A 22553-nucleotide genomic window follows, 5' to 3' on the forward strand; every position below is an offset into this window, starting at 1 on the left:
AGCTTCTCCAAAGTCAATCAACAAGTGAGTGACAGAGCCAGGACTGGAAACTTGGTCTTTTCCTGAAATCTTTATCTGTACTATCACAAGACCACCCTTCTTTGTGACCACTGGGGATCTAGCCTGGACCATTAAAAGAATAAGAGCATTCAACTCACTCAGCCGTGCAGAAAGAGATGCATTTCTTTGTTATGCTTTTTATTCCTTATTGGAGTATAATTGCTTTACAATGTTGTGTCAGTTTCTGCTGTACAATGAAGTGAATCAGCTATATGTATACCTATATCCCCTCCCTCTTGGACCTCCCTCCCACCACCTCCCCCATCCCACCCATCTAGGTCGTCACAGAGCACCAAGCTGAGCTTCCTGTTCTTTATAGCATGTTCCTGTTAGCTATCTGTTTTATGTATGGTAGTGTATATATGTCAATCCTAATCTCCCAATTCGTCCCACCTTTCCCTTCCCCCACTGTGTCCACATGTTCATTCTCTAAGTCTACGTCTCTATTCCCACCCTGCAAATAGGTTCATTTGTACCATTTTTCTAGATTCCACATATATGCATTAATATCTGGTATTTGTTTTTCTCTTTCTGGCTTACTTCACTGTATGACAAACTCTAGGTCCATCCACATCTCTACAAATGACCCAATTTTGTTCCTTCTTATGGCTGAGTAATATTCTATTGTATATATGTACCACATCTTCTTTATCCATTCATCTGTCATTGGACATTTAGGTTGTTTCCATGTCCTGGCTATTGTAAATAGTGCTGCAATGAACTTTGGGTTCATGTGTCCTTTTGAATTATGGTTTTCTCAGGGTATATGCCCAGTAGTGGGATTGCTGGGTCATATGGTAGTTCTATTTTTAGTTTTTTAGGGAACCTCCATACTCTTCTCCATAGTGGCTGTATCAATTTACATTCCCACCAACAGTGCAAAAGGGTTCCCTTTTCTCCACACCCTCTCCAGCATTTATTGTTTGTAGATTTTTTGATGATGGCCATTCTGACCCGTGTGAGGTGATACCTTATTGTAGTTTTGATTTGCATTTCTCTAACAATTAGTGATATTGAGCATCTTTTCATGTGCCTCTTGGCCAACTGTATGTCTTCTTTGGTGAAATGTCTATTTAGGTCTTCCGCCCATTTTTTAATTGGGTTGTTTGTTTTTTTGATATGGAGCTCCATGAGCTGTTTGTATATTTTGGAGATTAATCCTTTGTCCATTGCTTCATTTGCAAATATTTTCTCCCATTCTGAGGGTTGTCTTTTCATCTTGTTTATGGTTTCCTTTGCTGTGCAAAAGCTTTTAAGTTTCATTAGGTCCCATTTGTTTATTTTTGTTTCTATTTTCATTCCTCTAGGAGGTGGGTCAAAAAAGATCTTGCTGTGGTTTATGTCAAAGAGTGTTTTTCCTATGTTTTCCTCCAAGAGTTTTAAGCCCAGAGATAAACCCACACACATATGGTCACCTAATTTATGACAAAGGAAGCAAGAATATACAATGGAGAAAGGACAGCCTCTTCAGTAAGTGGCGCTGGGAAAACTGGACAGCTACATATAAAAGAATGAAGTTAGAACACTAGCTAACACCATACACAAAAATAAGCTCAAAATGGATTAAAGACCTAACTTTAAGACTGGACACTGTAAAACTCTTAGAGGAAAACATAGGAAAAACACTCTTTGTTATGCTTTTTAAATGGTCTGTGCACATTAGTTCATTCAGTCTTTCTTTATGTAAAGTCTTTCTTTATGTAATACAAATGTATTTTGATTGTTTCATAGGACCACCAGCTTTAACTCCTCCAGTAAAAGAAGACAGAGTCACTAATATTTACATAGTAATTCCTATGAACCAGGCATTATTCTTAGGACTTTATGTAGATTAACTATTTTATTCTCCGTAATGACACCGTGAGGAGGTATATCTCACCTTTCATATAAGGGTGTGGAAACACAGAGGAGCCAAGTAATAGCCAAGATTATTACCAGGATTTGAAGGCTTTGGTCAGATTTGAATCAGAAGATGCTAGAGAGAGGGAGATTCCACTGTCAGAAGATGCCTGGGTGGATGGATCTTTATTATATGAGCTCTCTTTTATGCAAGGAGAGTGACTTAAAACATTTCCAAATCACCTAGATTTTATATATCTAGCTCTACTGAGTCCCAATCAGTCTACATTATTAGGTTCTACCATGGCACTTTAATATCAACAAAAGATTATATTTATTTATACTGATAACCACTAGAATAAATAGAAGAGTAAGCTATTATGGTTGATCCAATGTTGATAAAAAAATGGTATTTTATTTCATGATTGTAAGTCCCTTAGCATGTAGTAATAAAAATGTTTGTAGGGATGGTATTTTACTGTTCAAGAACAATTATCAAAAGAAGAGATAATTTCTATTGATCAATATGTGGTTTGTTCTTTCTTACACATGCAGTTATATAGGAATATTATCTATATTGCTTACATTGGTATTTGAAGTTGAATATAAAAATGGCCATTTATGTATCAAATATTTTACAGGTATAAAATCAGCTCCAATTTGAGTAATTAGCAATTTAAAGACTTTAATTTGAGAAAAAAATGATTGCATGGAAAAACGTTGGACATTCAGAAATTGCAGGGTGCTGTTACAATTTAACAAAACCTTCATTAAAGTAATGATACAAAAGGCTTATTCAGCATTGTTCTATTTAAAAATAATTTAAATAAAATTTGAATAAATTACTCACAACCACTGGACTATTCCAGTGGTTGACGTGATGACAGATATTTAACGTCAGAACAGAAGTACTCTACCACTTTGAACATGTGAGTTAACATGGGGTGTGTGTGTATATGTGTGTGTGTGTTTATTAAGTAGGGAATGTTGAGAAAACTTGAGAAGGAAACAGATTAATTTAGCAAAGTCTAATTTTTGAAAGTTTTATTGATGCAAATATATTAAATTCTACGATTGATGTGTTTTGCTCTACTGAATAGATGTGTTCATTAAAGAAAATTGCCCGAAGGTCATGGTCTATGTTCAAATGACTCTCATTCTGAGATGTATTCTTTAGTGAAGAGAGGGAAGTATAATGGCTCATCAATGCCTTAAAGGTAACTGTGACGATACAATAATGTTAAAGAGTCACAGAATATAAATGTGAAGAGTCACACTATTTTTTAAAGCTGTAAATATCTATGGTTTGGTTTGTGTTTAGCACATTCACTTAACAGTTTAAAGGAGAAATTGTAAATGAACAGAATACACTGGACTGTTCAGTTACTCAGCTCCTGTAACAACACTTATGTTCTACAAGTGATGCTGGACAGCGCCCCTAGGTTGCTGTGTTACTGTATCCTAGCATTTCATAGGAGCTATTGATTTAGGAATGAGCTGGTTGAGCTTAAAAAGGAGGGATTTACACCATGGATGAGAAAACTGTTTCAAAATATAGTAGCAACTGAAGAAATTGCTTGTAAAAATATAAGCAATAGTAAATGATGATTGGGCAACCCTTTTGATAAAACACATTGCCGAGAGGGAGTAACAGCTTTAGCATGTGTTTCTATCTAGTACTATTTAAACCCTCTCTCAGTCTTCTTAAAGATTGAATTTCTCTATTCAAGTATTATGAAATAAATTTGCATTATAGCTTCCTAAAGCTTTTTGCCTTACCTTTTCCAGGTTTGAAGTGTGTTTGTCTTTTGTGTGACTCTTCAAACTTTACCTGCCAAACAGAAGGAGCATGTTGGGCTTCCGTTATGTTAACCAACGGAAAGGAACAGGTGATCAAGTCCTGCGTCTCTCTCCCAGAATTAAATGCGCAAGTCTTCTGTCATAGTTCCAACAATGTTACCAAAACGGAATGCTGCTTCACAGATTTTTGCAACAACATAACTCTGCACCTTCCAACAGGTAAAGGGTTTATCCTTGTTCATGCCAAATTTAATTGTACTCTTGGAAAGTTATATACACATGATAGAAATCAAACTGTTTTATGTTTCTTTAAATAAGAAAATCTGTTTTACAGTTTTCTCTCTCCCTTTTTTTTTTTTTTTTTTTGGTAAAATTCTCTAGAGCCTAGTTGAGGTTGATTTTTTAAAAATTGCACAAGACTGTCAAAACATTGACAACAGCATAACAATTTTGAAGAAATCTGTACACATGAGTTGTATTTTTTGAAGTGATTAATGAACCTAAAGTAAAATATAAATTTTTATGGAGTCTCTTAAAGGAAAGAAATTAAAATGTATATCAAGAAAAAAGAAGAGAAGAAAGAGGAAAACAAAAATAGTAGATTGCCAACTTTTATGGAGACAGAATCTTTTTTTCATGGGTAACTTCTGCATATCTTCTTTGCCCACACTCAAGTGAGAGCGCTCATTAACAGAAAGACAGATAGAATGGAATTTGACCCTTCATTATTGTGCAAATATATTCTTGCCTTTCCCCCAATTTCATGGAGTTTTATCCTAATTTACAAGGTACAAAAATCTTAATCTGGCCTTTTATCAATAATCTGGAGTCTGAAATTTTGGGGGCTAGTAAGAGGCAAGTAATTCAAATTAAAAACTAATTTATGACATGAAAATGTCCTGCTTGTAGATTTTCTTTAGTATGTTAATATCTATACAGAAATACATATTCTTCCTCACAAATGAACATTTACATGTACTGTTATCCAATCTCAGATGTTCATATATCACCATATTCTACTATAGTATTTTTAACCTATTATTATTTTTAATAAATTAACTGCCCTCCCCCTTTTTTACTGGAGAACATTTACTTTATGCAAAAACTTGACATTACTTCTACAAATGAAAAACCAGTTTACTTGCCATTAATAAAAGGTAACTAACTAAATAAACAAACAAATGTACTGACTGCATTACAGTTAGGTATTTTGTATTTTCTTTTTGTTTAAAAGAGAAGACAGTGGTGTTAAAGACATACTAACGTGAAATGAGTCCTTTTGATACATAATCAGAAAAACTAAGAGAACTAGAGGAGAAATTCTTGTGTGATTCAATGTTATTTAGTATCATGTTGGTTTACCACTCCAATTAATCTCAAGAACCCTTAAAAATCATTTCATGAACCACCCCTAATACTTGTCCCATTCTTTGGGAAACACTACTCTGAAGCATTATCCTATGTTACAACCTCAGAAGTCATACTTGGCATATTTCATCCCCCAAAGCTACTAGGAGTCTTAGATTTTAGACCACAGTTATTTTGTCTCAGATTCCATAGACTTCCTTGGTTTGATAGTGATCTGGTATCTATTCTGATACCAGAATTTTTCTTTCCTTATATCTTCTCCCCTGGTTTTGGTGGACCAGAGAACCCTAAAATGAAGGTCCCCTATATTTGATGCTGGTCTTCCCATGACCAAGATCCAAAAGATTAAGGAGGGGAAGGAAAGTCTCCATGTTAGGCTGTGGCAATGACCTCTTTAATGTGTCTTCTCAATAAAGAATTATCCATAAGACCATGTTCTGCCAGTCAGTATGGGTACAAGACAGCACTTTGACTGCAACAAAAGGTCTTGGAGGACAAAATGGTTCACACGCAGCTGGGCAAATTAAAGGTGCTTAGCGCAGCTAGGATATGGGTCCTTCCCAGCCCAACTCTAAACTCTGCCTAACTACTGAGATGCCTATGTTCTACCTTCAAGTCCACTTGGGAACCAGACTTTCTTTTTAAAAAATCAATTTTATTGAGGTATAATTTAGATATAATGAAATGCACACATCTTAAGTGTACAGTTTGATGTGTCTTGGCACATACATTTATGTAACTGCCACAACATTTCCATTACCTCAAAATGTTCTCAATCGCCACTTTCACCAGGGCCAGGAAACTGATCTATTTTCTAATAGCTGTAGATTAATTTTTACTGGAGTTTCACATAAAAGGAGTCCTATGGAAGATATAATTTTGCACTTGGCTTCTTTCACTCAGCATGTTTTTGAGATTTATTCATGAAGTTGGGTATATCAGCAGCTTGTTTCCTTTTTACTGCTGGGTAATATCCCACTGTATGTTTTGTTCTTTTTACGCTTTCATCCACAATGGGTATTCAGGTTGTTTTCATTTTGGGGCTGTTATTAACAAAGCTGCGGTGAACAATTGAGTACAAGTCTTTGGAGATATGTTACCTTTCTCTTGAGAAAATACCTAAGAGTGGAATTGAATGGTCATATAATATCTATATGTTTAATTTATAAATCTAATCTCCCAAATAATTTTCACACTGCTTATACCATTTTATATCCCCAACAGAAATGTATGATAGTTCCATTTGATCCATATTTTTGCCAGCATTTGGTATAATCAGTCTTTTTAATTTTGGCCATTCAAGTGATTGTATAGTGGTATTTCATTGTGGTTTTAATTTGCATTTCCCTAATGACTAATGATGATAACTTATTTTTTTCTTGTGCACATTGGACATTTGTGTTTCTTTCTTTATAAAGTGTCAAATATTTTGCATATTAAAAAAATTGGGTTATCTTCTTATGGTTGAATTTAAGAGTTCTTTATATATTCGGAATACAAGTCCTTTATCAGATATGTATATTATGACTATTTTCTCTCATTCTGTGGATTGACATTTTGTTTCCTTGAAGGTGTCTTTTGCAGAGTAGAAGATCAAAATTTGATGAAGTATATTTTATCTTTTTAAAAATTATTAATGGTTCACATATTTCATGTCCTGAGAAGTCTTTATCTATCCAAAGGTCATAAATATTTTCTTTTATGTTTTCTTGTAGAAATTTCAACAGTTCAGCTTTTACATTTAGGTCTATGTTCAATTTAAATTTAATTTTTTGTTATTATTTGAGGTTAGGTGTTTTATTTTTTCCACATGTATATGAAGTTGTTCCCAACATCATTTGTGGAAAAATCTATCCTTTCAATTACTTTGACCTTTTGAATGAAAATAAAGTGACCATGTATATGTGGGTATATTTCTGGCTCTATATGTCTATACTTATGTCACTATCAAACTTTCCTGATTATTGTAGCCTTATAGTAAGTATTAAAATCAGGTCGTATGACCCCTCCAACTTTGTTCTTTTTCAAAATTGATTTGGCTATTCTAAGTCCTTTGAATTTCCATTTAAATTTTGGAATCAGTTTGACAATTTTCACAAAAATAGGATGATGAAATTTTTATTAGATTGAGTTGAATATGGATTATTTGGAGAAAATAGTCATGTTAATAATATTAACTCTTTTGATCCATGAACATAGTATGTTTTTCCATTTATTTAGTTTTTCTTCAGTTACTCTTAGTGTATTGTAGCTATCAGAGAACAGGTCTTATACATATTTCCTTGAATTTATCCCTAAGTATTGCATGTTTTTAGATGCTACTATAAATGGTAGTTTTACTATATCAATTTCTAAATGTTAACTGCCAGTATATGAAAATAAAATTAATTTTGTATATTGACCTTATATCCTGTAAGCTTGTGAAAATAACATGTTAGTTCTAATAGCTTTTAAAAAAATTCTTTGGCATTTTCTAAATATAGAATAATCTTATCTGTGAGTACAGACAGTTTTACATCTTCCATTCTGATCTCTATGCATTTTATTTCTTTTTCTTGTTTTTTTTGCACTGGCTAGGATCACTAATATGATGATGAGTAGGCGTGGTTAAAGATCCTTGCCTTTTTCCTGGTTCTAGGAGGAGTGCACTCACTCTTTTACCGTTAAGTATGAAGGTTTTTTTGTAGATCCCTGTTATCAACTGAGGAAATTTGCTTTTATTGCTAGTTTGGGGAAAGTCTTTTTTAATTAATTAATTTTATTTTTATTTTTGGCTGTGTGTTGGGTCTTCGTTTCTGCGCAAGGGCTTCCCCCAGTTGCGGCAAGCGGGGGGCCACTCTTCATCGCGGTGCACGGGCCTCCCACTATCGCGGCCTTTCTTGTTGCGGAGCACAGGCTTCAGACGCGCGAGCTCAGTAGTTGTGGCTCATGGGCCTAGTAGCTCCGCAGCATGTGGGATCTTCCCAGAGCAGGGCTCGAACCCGTGTCCCCTGCATTGGCAGGCAGACTCTCAACCACTGCACCACCAGGGAAGCCCGGGAAAGTCTTTTTTAAAATCATGAATGAATATTAACATTTTTCAAGTGTTTTCATGGATTTATTGAGATTATAACATGACTTTTCCTCTTTAGTCTACTGATATGATGGATTATCTTAATTGGCTTTCAAAGATTACTTATAACAGGGAAGGTATGTATTATCTAGCCAGTTAATTAATATGTCTACGAAAAATGCTATGTGACATTTAATTGATATCAAATTTCTTTACATAAACTAAAAATTTGTTTCTTTTAGTGACATGGGTATGGTAAATTGACATTGAATTGAGTAAGATTGCATGTGCAGTCATCTTGTGTTAGGTTGTTCTCTCTGTGAGGCAGCACTGAATGGTTATTAGCTGTGTTTGGAACAGCAGCTGTTGGAGAGGAGTTGGGAACCTCTAGGCTGAGCAGTGATACAGCCAGTGCCAAGAACTCTGCTGTTTTTGTGTCATCAGGGGAGTGTGATTGATATCCCCTGCTCTGCCTAGTAGGAATTTATCAATTTCAAATGTGATCACATGTATATGAAATATATAAAAGCACTCTGAAAAGTAGACAGTGTGATATTTCCACAGTACTTAATACTCTGCATCACATTCATGGGTAAAATGGTAGAAGAAAATGTTGAGAGGTGACCAGAACAGGTTGGAGAAACTCTAGGACTTCCCTTTTCAGTTCCAGCTGAAAGCTAAGTGGATCCTTGCCTCTTGGCTCTTTCATTCATCACCCCAGACTGTGGTGTCATTTCTGGATAACTGACTTCATGTAGGTACAGTAACCCACTCTTGTCATGTTTCAGCTGGTTCTTTTCTGTCCTTAGGTCCTGTTTGTGATAATTGGGCTCTTGCTTTGTTTCTTTGTGACAAACTTCCTACCTTGACTACATCTCGTGACTTTTTTCTCCCCCCTTCCTCTCCCTGATGGTGTCCTAGTAACTCAGCAACTGGAGCTCTGTAGGCACAAACTCTTGCCCTCCTAAAAATCCTCTTAAGTGTTTGATTCTAATTCTTAAAACCTTAGACTAGTGGCTTTCGTACAGCTTTCCATTGTGACACACAGAAAGAAACACATTTTATATAATTTCCCCCAACCCACATGCACACACATCTGAAACAAGAATTTCACAAAATATTCTTACCCATAAAATGTACAAGGTACTCTGTGCTCTTTCATTAAGTAAAAATGCTGATCAGACCCCATAAGTTGTTTACATATTTACAGTTTAAGAGAGACTGCTTTAGTTGATATTTAAAATGTGGTAATTTTAAATGCAGCAAGGACATTTATTATTTTAATTAACTAGTTCAACAAACTATTAAGAATCTGGTTACTATTTTAATTTACAATGTTTTTCTTTTAAATGGCCTTTTAAAACCTTCTTACCCATTCATTTATAATACTAAATTGGATTAAAGTTGAATTAATTCAGATCATTGTAAGCAAGATTTGATTAAGATCACATTAAATTTGATCACTTGCCCTTAAAAAAAAGTACTTCCTTGTTTGACATTGCATGTGGGTTTAATTTTCAGGAGTTAATTTTTTTGATAGAAGTAATTTTATAGTTTAGTAGAAATATAACATCAGAAAAATTGCTCGTTTCCCTGAAGCTTATTGTAGTAGATATCTTTGATGTCACTGGAGTGACCTTCCAAGTTAAACTATTATCATAAATATTTAGAGGGCTTTTTTCTAAGTAAACTTGAAAGGCAAAAACCATTTCCAAAAACAGGCATGTGTTTGACTAGTGCTTGGAGCTCATGTCTCTACTAATAGTAAATATGTTGTTATTTTCATTATACGAACATACTGAATATTTAAATATTACAATTAAATATAGGCTATGCAAATCAGTTAAGCAAGAGAAACATATATATTGTTTGTAGTGTAACCTAATTTCTTATTAACTGTTTATTTTTAGACCAGATAAAAATAGCTCTTTTAAACTCCAAAAATATCTGCCCACCTTTCTGGATTCTACTTATCTTGCCCTGACTCCAGTGACTTTAGATCTAGTACTCTCAGGCTTCAGTAAATTTCCTGCACAGTAACTCATGCAGATTGACCACTCACAGCTTCCTCTGAAATTAGGATAGAAGCCACTTTGGTGGGAAAAATTCACCTCAAAAATAAATGATGTATTCTTAGCTCTTCAAGAGCATTTCCATTTCAATAAAAAAAAAGACTTATTTACCCAAATTAGTGCATACTTTTGGGGTGGAGGATGGGGAGGGGGATTGTTTTCAGGGTAAACAAACAAATAATAAGTGAAAAAGTTCCATTCTTTTGGAAAATGTTCCAAAAGATGTTTAGGGTGTGTGTCCCTATAATGGGTTCTTTCTGTGAGCCCTCTAATAAGTTCTCACAGTTTCTTTACTGATTTTGTGTAAGTTGGACCTTCTGTATCTATTCTTCAAGCTTCTTAAACTGTTTTCCCTATATTTTCTAATATTTGAGTCTCTGATAATTAATTAATACTATCTACAGCTTCTATGAGTTTGAATCTGCTGACTCATATTCTGGGTGGCTACTTTCCTTGCATGTTTTGTAATTTTTGATTGTGAGTTCATGTTTTGAGAATCATATCTGGAGGAAACTTTTGATGCCTGTATTTAAAATATATTCCTCCAGAGGAGATTTATATTAGCTACTGCCAGATATCTGCAAGTGCTACCAACTCCAACCCATTCAGTGTTTTGATTAGGTTTTTTTGGCCAACATATAGCATGAATTCTGGCTCTAAGCCTGCCTATATGGATGCACACTTATGGTGAGGACCTCTTAGAGACAGTTGTTTTTTTTTTTCTCTACCCAAAGTCAAGGTTGAGACAGACAAATAGATGATATACACCCTGTCTCTCTCTGCAGAAGGTTTCTATTTTGTTTTATTTTCAATGTAATGCTATTCATATTTGACTGATTTATACCAGGATCTCTGATCTGACCTTTCACAATTTCAGGAACCATGTTTTATTTCCTGATCTTGTGATACAATCTGATAAACTAAGCACTTAACTACCAAGAACTGGCAGATGCCTCCAGGGTAAATGGCAGTCCCTGTGCTCAGATACCTCCTTGGATTTGCATTTTATTTTCGGCTGCTGAGCAATTCATTTATTTTCCTACCAGGTTAATCATATAATAGAAAAAAGAGTTTTTCATTTATATTTTATTCAGCATTTTTGTGTGTGCTGTACTAAGAAGGGCTCTGTGGACATCTAAAGTGTAACTTGGCAGAAGTGGAAACTCCAGGATGGTTTATTTTTGAAATGATGCTGGCATAATTATCTATCCATCTGGAAGAAAACAGGGCTGTACCACAGTGTCATACCATATACAAAAATAAATTACAGCTTGATTAAATATCTAATTGTGAAACATAAAACAATTTAAATGTCAGAGGAAAATTTAGGAAAAAAAAGGATTTTTATGACTTTACAGTATGGAAGCTGTTTTTAAGTAAGACAGGAAATCCAATTGCTATAAAAGGAAAAGACAGATATAATTGACTACATGCAAACTAAAATAAAAATGAATAATAAAAGATAACATAAATAAAACCACGATAAATGAAATATGGGATAGAAATATTTGTAGCATATATGACTGGAAAAAAAATAACTATTTAAAAGATAAAGAGCCTCTGTGTATGTGTGTGTGTGCATGTGCACATGCCTTTGTACATGGCAAGGGAGAGAGTGGAAAGAGAGAGAAGGAGAGGGGGTGCTAAGTGAAAAAATGGGCAAAAAACACACATGGAAATTTTACAGAAGAGAATCTTCAAAGTGGTCAAGTATTGAAAAGATGTTCAACAAAACTAATAGCTGGGGAGATGCAAATTAAAACAACATACTATTTTTTTCCACCCACTGGATTGGTAAAAGGTAAAGGAGGATGTTTTCAACTAAAAGTATCAGAAACTTAGATAATATCTTAACAAGTGAGGGAGTTCACAGCCTCAGCATGACAAGAAATCTGGAAGTAGGTTCTTTCTATGATTTGTTAACAAAGAGACTCAGCAGTGTCAACAGCCTACTTCCAGTTTTCTTTTTTTGTGAATTGGTGAACACCGTTATTGTTTAAGACATTATTATCTAACTTTCTGATACTCTTATCTGGTACATTTTTTTCCTCATGTGTATCTGCTTTTTCTAACAAGGGAAATGTTGGGTTTTGCTATTAGCAATCTCAAGATTCAGGGAAGACAAAAGTAAAAAAACATGATTTGCTCAAATTGGGTCGTCTAATAGAAGCCGCCATGTTTAGTAGAATTATCAAAGGTCTCTTTCCTTATTGCAAGTTTAAACCAAACGTAAATACATCTCCTTCCAACCCCAGGGAGGAGGCTTGGGTTTATTACTAAGCAGAGCAGGGGAAAAAAAGAAATAATGAAAAGCAACAACTTTAAAGCAAATGAAAAACCTTATTCTTGAGAAGCTGTGGACATAGCGTAGCCATCACATGGATTTTAAACCTGAGTTTCCATTGTCTGAGTGGTACTCTCCAGAAGAAAAACTTTTTTAAAGTATACCCAGACTAATAGTGTCCCCAGTTGCCTGCCAGAAGAAAGTTCAAACTCTCTGGAGAAAGGCACTTTAATATTAGGTCTCAAAGAGAGACAACAAACACTTTTTCAAGGACATGAGAAGTACATAATGAAGATCAAGCACTCCAAGCTTACAGGGGTTCAAAACAGCATGAGCATGAGCCAGTAGAAGAGAGCACAAAATTTCATATATTGGAATTATCAGACAATAATTATAGAGTAGCTATTCTATGTTTAAAGAAACAAAAGGCAAATTTGAAAACATTTGTTAGAGAATAGTAAATTCTACAAAAATGACCTAGCAGATTTGAACAATATTGAAGAAAACTTTTTAAAATTAAAGATACAATAACAAAAATTAGAAACTTAGTGTATAGGTTTAATAACAATTCATATAACAACAACTGAAGAGAGAATTAGGGATCTGAAATACGGGTCTGAAGAAACTATTTTGTATTCAGTAATAAAGAAAATACATAATGGAAAATATGAAAGAGAGGGTGACAAATAGAGGAAAGTATAAGAAGGTTTGATATGTGCTTTTACATATACCATGCATATATTACACTAATAAAAATGTTGACATATTACTAGCAGGCAAAATTAACTTCAATGAAAAAAAAATTACTAGAGTTAAAAAGTTCACTTTTTAATAATTAAAGTTTCAATTTACCAGGGATTCTTTTTTTTTTTTTAATTTATTTTTGGCTGCATCGGGTCTTAGTTGCGGTATGCAGGATCTTCGTTAAGGCATACAGGATCCTTCGTTGTGGTGCGTGGGCTCCTCACTGTGGCACACAGGCTTCTCTCTAGTTGTGGCGTGCGGGTTTTCTCTTCTCTAGTTGTGGCGCATGGGCTCCATGGCACAAGGGTTCCAGAGTGTGTGGGCTCTGTAGTTTGCGGCACACAGGCTCTCTAGTTGAGGTGTGCGAGCTCAGTAGTTGTGGCACGCGGGCTTAGTTGCCCCGCAGCATGTGGGATCTTAGTTCCCTCACCAGGGATCAAACCTGTGTCCCCTGCATTGCAAGGCAGATTCTTTACCACTGGACCACCAGGGAAAGTCCCCACCAGGGACTCTTAATAAATTTAAATTTCTGTGTACTTAAGAATATGGTCTCAGACTTTCCTGGTGGCACAGTGGTTAAAAATACACCTGCCAATGCAGGGGACACAGGTTTGGTCCCTGGTCCAGGAAGACCCCACATGCCGCGGAGCAACAAAGCCCGTGCGCCACAGCTACTGAACCTGCACTCTAGAGCCTGTGAGCCACAACTGCTGAGCCCATGCGCCGCAACTACTGAAGCCCACATGATCTAGGGCCCGCGTGCCACAACTACTGAGCCTCCGTGCTGCAACTACTGAAGCCCATGTGCCTAGAGCCCATGCTCTGCAACAAGAGAAACCACCACAATGAGAAGCCTGCGCACCGCGAGGAAGAGTAGTCCCCGCTTGCCACAACTAGAGAAAGCCCGTGTGCAGCAACGAAGACCCAATGCAGCCAAAAAAAAAAAGGAATATGGCCTCAAAAATAAAGAAAATATTTACAGATCTATAAGGAGAAATAAAGAAGTCTATGATCTCAGAAGGAGATTCACCACTGTCTTGGTAATTGATAGAATAAGTAGATTTTTTAAAAAAACCAGCGAGACTACATAAGGTTGAAACAACATGATTTATGAGCAACCTAATTTTTAGAAAATTATAATGTAAATTATAATAGTCTTATGACATATCTGTAAGGAAAATTTCAAAGCCCAAGACGTTCTACCACAAAATTCTGCTAAATTTCCAGGAACAGATAACTGTGTAACTGTTACACAAACTCTTCCAAAACATGGACAAAGAGGAAACACTCCTTAACCTATTTTATGCATAACCTTGATATCAAAACCCAACAAAGACAGTACGTAAAAAAGAAATTACAAGCCATTCTCATTTATGAGCATATATGTAAATATCCCAACTTTAACCTGTAACAATACAGGAAAAGGGATTCTGGGAAGCACAGTACAAGGACAGAGAAAGGATTATTTGCGAAATCAGGATAATGCTTACCCTGGAGGTTGGGAAAGGATATGATCATGTGGGGTATCTCCGAGTTGGGGAGCAGGTAGGGGGTAAGGGGGCTGGTGATCCATAGGGGTTTATAATTATTTTTATGCTCCAGTGTATATGTTGTATGCACTTTTCTGTATATTTATTATATTTCGCAACAAAAGGAAAACAAAACATTAAGTTTCAAAGTAACTTTGTTTTTGGCCACACCGCGTGGCATGAGGGATCTTAGCTCCCTGACCAAGGATCGAACCCTCACCCCCTGCATTGGAAGCACAGAGTCTTAACCGCTGGACCACCAGGGAAGTCCCAAAGTAACTTTTGAGTATGGGTAAATTTATGAAAATTACACATTCTCCTAACATTCGGAGTTGATATCGGAGAGCTAACCGGCTGAGGACATTATTTAATTCTTTCCTTATAAATTTTTATGCTGTTTGTTTTGTTGCAAATGTGTTCTTTTTCTAATGAAAAAATCTAATGGATCAAAGTTTGCTAAGACTATAAATGTTTCAAACACATCTAGTTTCCTCCAATACCCATTTAGTAGCAGAACCTAGACTTAGCTGGGTGTATGGCTGTCCCTCCAACTGACAGTATTTTCAGCTCCTCTTACTGGTAGGTGTGGCGTTAAGTTGTGGCTAATGAGTTGACTGGCAGTGTTTTGGAGGACTTCTGAGAAGACTCATTTAAAACAGAACTGGCACCTTATTATGCCATCCTCCATCATGCTGCCTGGATGTAAAGGATGGAGTTTAGCAGCTACCTTGGACCATGAGGATAATACCTACATGATAGGGATGGAAACAAGGGAGATGAAAGGACCCTGACCAAAAACTACATGGAGCCAACCTGCTAACATTGGACTATCCATCTTCAAATTTCTTTTACATGAAAGAGAAAAGGAAACTTCTATATAGTTTCCTCTGTCATTAGTAGCTAAATCTAATTCTAATGTACATAGAAACAGCAAAACAAGTCATTGAGAGTTCTACCTGCTTATTGGTTGTACCTGACCCACAGACAGGTTTCATTTGATCTACATAGTTTCTGGGGAAAAGAAGTGAGTTTCTTTATAATGTTAAACATTGAGTCAGTATAAAAATCCAGACATCTGGCTTATCTTGAAAAAATCAGAAGATTTGGCATTCTTGAAGTCTCCCTCTTGTTATCAGTTGGCGGAAGCAGAAGTGACTGATTTCCTTATTGGGCATGAGCTTTCCTTGTTCATTCATTCACTCATTCAATACCTACTGAACTTATATTCACTGGCCTAGAGTTCCTACTATCAGTAGTTTAGTATATTTTCTATTTTAATATAGTTGAGTTATTCTGTTTAATATAATTTTATGTCTGACTTTCCTTTCTTATTATTAAAACATGTCTTTCCTATGTGAAGGAATCACATTTTGTGGCTTGTTTCTTTCATAGTGGGTTGCATTGTGATTTGTAACAGAAATGATTTCTGGTGACTCTAGGTGACATCAGAGACATGCTCAGAGAAATAGTGGTGATGTCAAATAGCATCAAGAGCATTCTAAAATTGTCTATGAAAATTCATCGAGGATAAGGTCAGGAAACCTGGGCTAGAGAAGCCTTTTATTTATAGGGTTAATTTTTATAGGAACTGCTATTTAGTTTATGCATGCACTAATTACCACCCTTCATATGGAAATAGAGTATTCAACAAAAACATTCAAGTTCTGGGTATCTTTGTTCCCATTTTGCTGCCAAAACATACAGTGCTTGAAAGGGTAAGTGTAATAATAATTTCTGATTTTTCCTTTTGGAGTTCAATACACTATTTTAATGCTATTGTATTTTTGACTAATTCAAATAATTAGTTTCAATAAAGAAAATACACGCACAACGTTAAAATGTGGGTACTTTCCTAATTAACCTCAGTACAGTTTTCACCGTCCTGTTCTCAATTGTGTAAAGAAAAAAAGAACAATTTATTATTTATATCAGCTAGGGTAGATGAACAATGCATATTGTTAGGCACATGTCTAAATTAGACTTTAAGCCAAACTGAAGGATTACATTTGAAGGAAGATAAAATGTGAAAACATTAGCATTGAATTTATCAAAATTAATCATTTTAAAGCGTGCTATAATTATAAAAATTTGCAGACTCAGGTAGTGAATATTATTCTTTGGGGAGCTGAAAAGTCTTGCTATCTTAATCCCTTTAAAAAATCCATTGTTGTCTCAACTTTTATGGTTTTCTATTTTAAATGTAAATTCATTGCTCTAGGCAGTGTAAGGTGACATCAACATGCTGAGAAAGACTCATGGGACCCCTTGTGGAATTGCTCTGCCACCACATGAACAAATCCATTTGTAGCTCACTCTCTGAGGATCCCCCACACACCTGACAGGTGTGCCAGACAGGGATTTTTTTTCCCCATAAGCTGAAAGATGCTGTGATTTTTACATTTTGAAAAGTCCATGAAATATAAGTATACAAAAAGTCAAACCTTGTACTTTAAATGTTTAATATAGGAAGCATTTCTTGTCTCAAGGAACAAGTACACTGATTTTAATTATGAAATTTTGTTCATAGGGATTAATAGGAAATTGAAAGTAAAATTTATAACCAATTCTAGATTGAGGATTTTACACTATGTAAGCCCTACTCTTCTCAGTTACATAAATACTATTACCCGTTTACTCAAATATTTTTCAGGTGATTATCGTATACAGGATGTTGAACTGGGTCAAAATATCATTGTCTCATGTCAGTCTTTTCCAAATGGACAAGCTGCTTTGTGTGAATGTGTTAGCTGAGGGAGAAATTCTATTAGCGTGAACTTTAGGACAGAGAAGTGTAACTTTTCTTTGTCATCAATATTTTTAAGTGCCTTCTTTGAACAACGCCCTCAGCTATGAGATAGGGTGCTTCTTCCAAGGAACTTTCATTTTTCTTATGTAAAAGTTTGGCATAAAAAAATGTAAAATGTTCTTTGAGTAATTACTATCTAATTTCTTTATAGATATGTATCATTCAAGAATACACACTACTATATATAAAATAGATAATCAACAAGGACCTACTGTATAGCACAGGGAACTCTACTCAATACTCTGTAATAACCTGTATGGGAAAAGAATCTGAAAAAGAATTGATATATGAGTATGTATAACTAAATCACTTTGCTGTACACCTGAAACTAACACAACATGGTAAATCAACTCTACTCCAATATAAAATAAAAAATTAAATAAATAAAAAAAGAATATGTGTTTTGATGACAGATTAAGAAACTGATCTCTGGTGCATGCCCTAAAATTAAGAAAAACTGTGAAGCCGATTTGAATTCTTCCTACATTGTATTAATCTCACCTCTGCTTGAGTCAGAGTTCTTCCTACCCCTTATGCCAAAGATTATACTCTTCAATCTAACATTCTTATTTCCTTAATATATAAAATCATTGTTATTTTAAAATTCAGGTGCTGGTGGACAAAAGAATATTTGAGGCTTCTCAGTGTTCTTCCCAGAAAACTGGCAGCACAAGGGGAACTAGCCAGGAAATATTTTGATGTGCGGTGCTCTCTGCCTGTTACACACGCATGAAATCAGGCCAGATGTAGACCTTGTATACTAGTAGCCATTTATAGATTGAGCACTGAATGACGGAATGGCCCATCAGTACCTCACCTGATATGGTTAAAAGGCAGAAATAATTCTCATGTTATTTCTGTCACTGTCATGGTTCAGTTGAATATCTAGATTAGAAAATATTCTGCCATTGTTCAGTACTTGAGATTCATGTTGATCAGAAACAACCTGTTTGACATGATTATTCTCACTCTGTGAAGAAGGGGGACCATTTGCTTCCCCCTATAGTGAAGCATGTTGGAGGGATCTAACCAAATTAACTTATAACTGCATTTTTCCTGGTGACATTTATAAATATAAGGGTCACTGTGAAGAAGTAGGAGGCTAGGACAGGCTCTCGTGGGTGGTGGTGGAGGGCTCCCTGTAATCAGGAGTAAAGAATTACATGGAAGTGTTAGACAAATAAAACTGCGTTTGTGACTTAACTCCTTGGACCCGTTCTACTTCCCATGTGTGTGTTTCACACATGTAAAGTTTTAGTTACATATTCTTTATACTAGACTGATTCATCATGAATGGAACTCTTCATCATGATCTTTTTCTTATCTGCCACATCTCTCGCTGCTACATAAAGTTTTCTCCTTATTTTTACCAGCCAAATTGCTTTGGAATTGTACCCTAGATGGGTCATGTATTCCTTAGTAGATTTTAAATTCCACAAAGGTGTGGACTGTGCCCCACTCTCTGCCCACCATCCCAGAGAGTTGTTCTCAGTGCAACATTATACACACCAATCCCTTTGGTTCCAGGTTTTGAACCAGTTTAGTAAAGCAACAAGAAATCAATTAGAAACGTATTTTCATTACCATCAGGCAAATGTTTGAGATAATGGTACCCATATTTCTGGGTGCTTTGAAATGGCAGGTAAAGGAGAAGATTTGGGAGATTTCTCATTGCTTAACATGTCACTCTGTTTTTGACAAAAGAAATCATTCCTGTTGAGCTAATTAACGAGGTAGCTTTGAATATCTTAGAGGTAATGTATTTCTTTTTTCTGTTTCAGCTGCACTTATTATTTCCACACTTTTCCCCCCAGAAACCTGTGAACTAAACAAAAAGCTCTTTAACTGAAGTCAGAGGTCATAGAAGTTTATAGAGTATAGAAGTTTATAGGGTACATCACCCTGTACATCACCATGTCATTCAGTTGTTCCTAGTGGCATTTCTTCTGGTGCCAGGACAGAAACAGACCTATCAGAAAGCATCTCGAGCAACACAGTCTTTTTGGTTGCTTTATTCTGAGAACATTTCAAAGCCACAAGCTGGAGAAACAAATGCTTCCCTTTTCCTGGGGTGGGCGGGGGGCGGGCGGGTGGTAAGGAGGCAGTTGAAGACTTGATATTTATACATTCATGGATTCAACCTTGCAATAATAGCATCTTTTCACTTGGGGAAAACTTTTAATAAAAGGAATAGGAGTGGTTCAATGCTAAATTAGTTTGTGGTTTCTTTAGGGGTGCTTTGGACCCTCTTAAATTTATGTAGCTACTTGCTATAGCAACTTTTGGGAAGGAAGCACTAACCTTGAAATGGTTCGTAAAAATTCACTTCGTCTGGATGAAGACCTCTGTTTTCTTTGCTCAAATTTGTTTTTAAACAGCTGTCCAGCCAGTGTATATCTTTTCAGTCACTATATCCTCATTTTCTGTACATCGCTCCATTGTAATATATCAGTTTCTAGTCAGTTGAATGCCATTCAAATACAGTGAAGAAATATACCTTTAAGTTGAACACAAATATAGTACAGGATTTTTGTGCCAAAGGTCAATATGAGTTATTTGAAGCCACTGATCAAGTCCACATCTCTCCTCAGTTCTAAGGCATCTCCTCCTATTACCGTATACTAAAGAAATATAAATTAATTAATATGAAGGTCATATAAATCTCATAAACATCAATAATTTTTCATACTTTTAATAAAGAAAGAGAAAAGGTCAGCAGGGGAAGAAACATGGAGATCATGCCCACATTTTCTCATCTTTTTCTTTTCATCTTGAGAAGTTTGCCTCCCTAAAGCCAGAAATAGGAGGTGGCGAGGAGGTAACAGGAACTATCCTGGGAGAAGCTGAGGCATCTAAACTGGTTCTGAACTTCATTTGGGCAGTAGTAACCACCACTGCTTTCACAATCACCAGTTTCACTCCTGTCTCTAGGGAAAGTTGCAAATTCACAAAAATACTTTAAAAATTTTTCTCCTTTCGTTCTTTTTTTCTTCCTTCCTTCCTCCTTCCTTCCTTCTTTTTTCCTCTCCCTTTTTTTGTTCTTACCTTCTTACAATCTTTTGCCTTTTGTATGATTCCCTCCAGCTGCACAGAATCTTCCACCTCATACATTCCCTTCTTCCTGGCTTGTTAATACCTCCTTCCCCTGCGTCATCTTTGTTTAATGGACTGCAGAACTTACATAGGGGAGACTTTTGTAAGCTAGACTCTCATCCATGTGGGCTAGTGCTTGTCTCTTTTTTCCCAACCTCTTCTATTTAATTTACTAGAGAGTGAAATAACTAGAGTTAGCAATGCAGCACTCCCAGACCTCACTTTTGGGATTAACGTATGCCACCATGGAGCTGCTTATTCCATGGAGAAATCACCTCAGTTGACACGGTCTCAAAAATTGGAAATTATCAAATAATAAAAGTTCTCCTGGGACTTCCCTGGGGGCGCAGTGGTTAAGAATCTGCCTGCCAATGTAGGGGACACGGTTTGATCCCTGGTCCGGGAAGATCCCACATGCCACGGAGCAACTAAGCCCGTGCGCCACAACTACTGAGCCTGTGCTCTAGAGCCTGTGAGCCACAACTACTGAGCTCACATGCTGCAAGTACTGAAGCCCGCATGCCTAGAGCCCTGCTCTGCAACAAGAGTAGCCACCTCAATGAGAAACCCGCGCACCACAATGAAGAGTAGCCCCCACTTGCTGCAAATAGAGAAAGCCCGTGCACAGCAATGAAGACCCAATGCAGACAAAAAAATAAAAATAAATAAATAAAATAAAATTATAGAAATGGAAAAAATATTAAAAAAAGCAAAAAACAAAAAAGAGTTCTCCTATGATCAAGAATGTAAAATCTGTTAGAAAAATTAATATTTTCATCTGAGATAACTTATTAAAATGTATTCTTAACTGCACTTCTGTCTTTTTCTACCATGACTCATTGGGTGTAGACCACAGTTTTCTTCATTTGTCTCCTGTAGAGATTACAATCAACATTTGGTTTAGAAGATAGTTTTACAAATGTTTGCCTTAAAAATTGCTCAGTGCTTAAGGAGCTCTTTCTGGATGGTGTTGCTAGCCTTCTTCTAGCCGAGTCATCTTTTTTTCTTACTAACTCGTTTCAGTAAATTTGTTCACAAAAGTAGAAACATTGCCCATCTGTAATAAACATCCCTGAGAGCAGTAGCCATCACCAGAGCAGTGCACTTTTATAGATATTATTCTATTTTCAGGCTTGCTGACCTTTTGCCTCTTTATTGGTTGCCATAGTGATGATCTGAGCTCTGCTTAATAGAGCTTTACTAAAATGAAGACAATAAGTTTTTTAACAGTAATGTTTATATTGATAGTTCCTAATAACATGTATCAAAATAAAATTTAGCCATATAAATGTATCCAATAGTGGAGTTTTATTCTTAAAAACATGTTTAGGTACATGTTTATGTAAGTTGCAAATGGTTTAAGTACATTCTGTGGCTTTCTTAGAATTCCTGGAATACCTTTGTGAGGACATAAAAATATGGATGCAACTTGAAATGTAGATTAGAAAGATTATTATGAAGTGGATTATACAACTTTTTTATAACAGCAAACTTCAGAAGTGCAACTTCCATGGTTAATGATTTCTCAGCCAAAGTCAAGTCTGAGACCTCTTTTAGCACCTTGTCCTAAGAACACTCAAGCCCAAGCTGTCCTCATATGCACCTGTACAACTTCTAATGATTTCAGAGGAATCCTGCAACACTCAGGAGAAGGAAAGTTGGTGATCTGCCAAAATTCACCTGGCAAAGGAGAAGAGCATGAAATATGTTTGTTTCCAAAGTTCACTTAACAGTTTTAAATATTTTACTCATTGGTAGTAGATAGACTACTATTTTTAGGCTTATAGTGAAACTTTTATGAACACATCTTTGAGGAATTTCTTTTTCCTTTAGAATTAAATAATATTTGTTTTCAAATTATGTTCACATATTCTGGTTAACATGTTGTAAGTAAAATTCAAGTACA

At 35.8% G+C, this 22553-nt stretch overlaps 1 protein-coding gene across 3 annotated transcripts in view; it reads left to right on the plus strand.

The window, feature by feature from the left end:
* The first annotated feature begins 3749 nt into the window (after positions 1–3749).
* The window catches only part of ACVR1C (activin A receptor type 1C), a 39350-nt gene continuing 20546 nt past the window's right edge, over positions 3750–22553 (plus strand). For 2 of the 3 annotated variants that reach the window (XM_068543970.1, XM_068543971.1), the window contains exon 1: positions 3765–3918. In XM_068543970.1, the coding sequence (XP_068400071.1) occupies positions 3765–3918 (154 nt within the window). Of the gene's footprint in view, positions 3919–22553 lie in introns of all 3 variants that reach the window. The other variant, XM_068543972.1, reaches the window with a different exon arrangement.

The sequence above is a fragment of the Eschrichtius robustus genome, chromosome 5, assembly GCF_028021215.1.
Source record: "Eschrichtius robustus isolate mEscRob2 chromosome 5, mEscRob2.pri, whole genome shotgun sequence".
NCBI lineage: Eukaryota > Metazoa > Chordata > Mammalia > Artiodactyla > Eschrichtiidae > Eschrichtius > Eschrichtius robustus.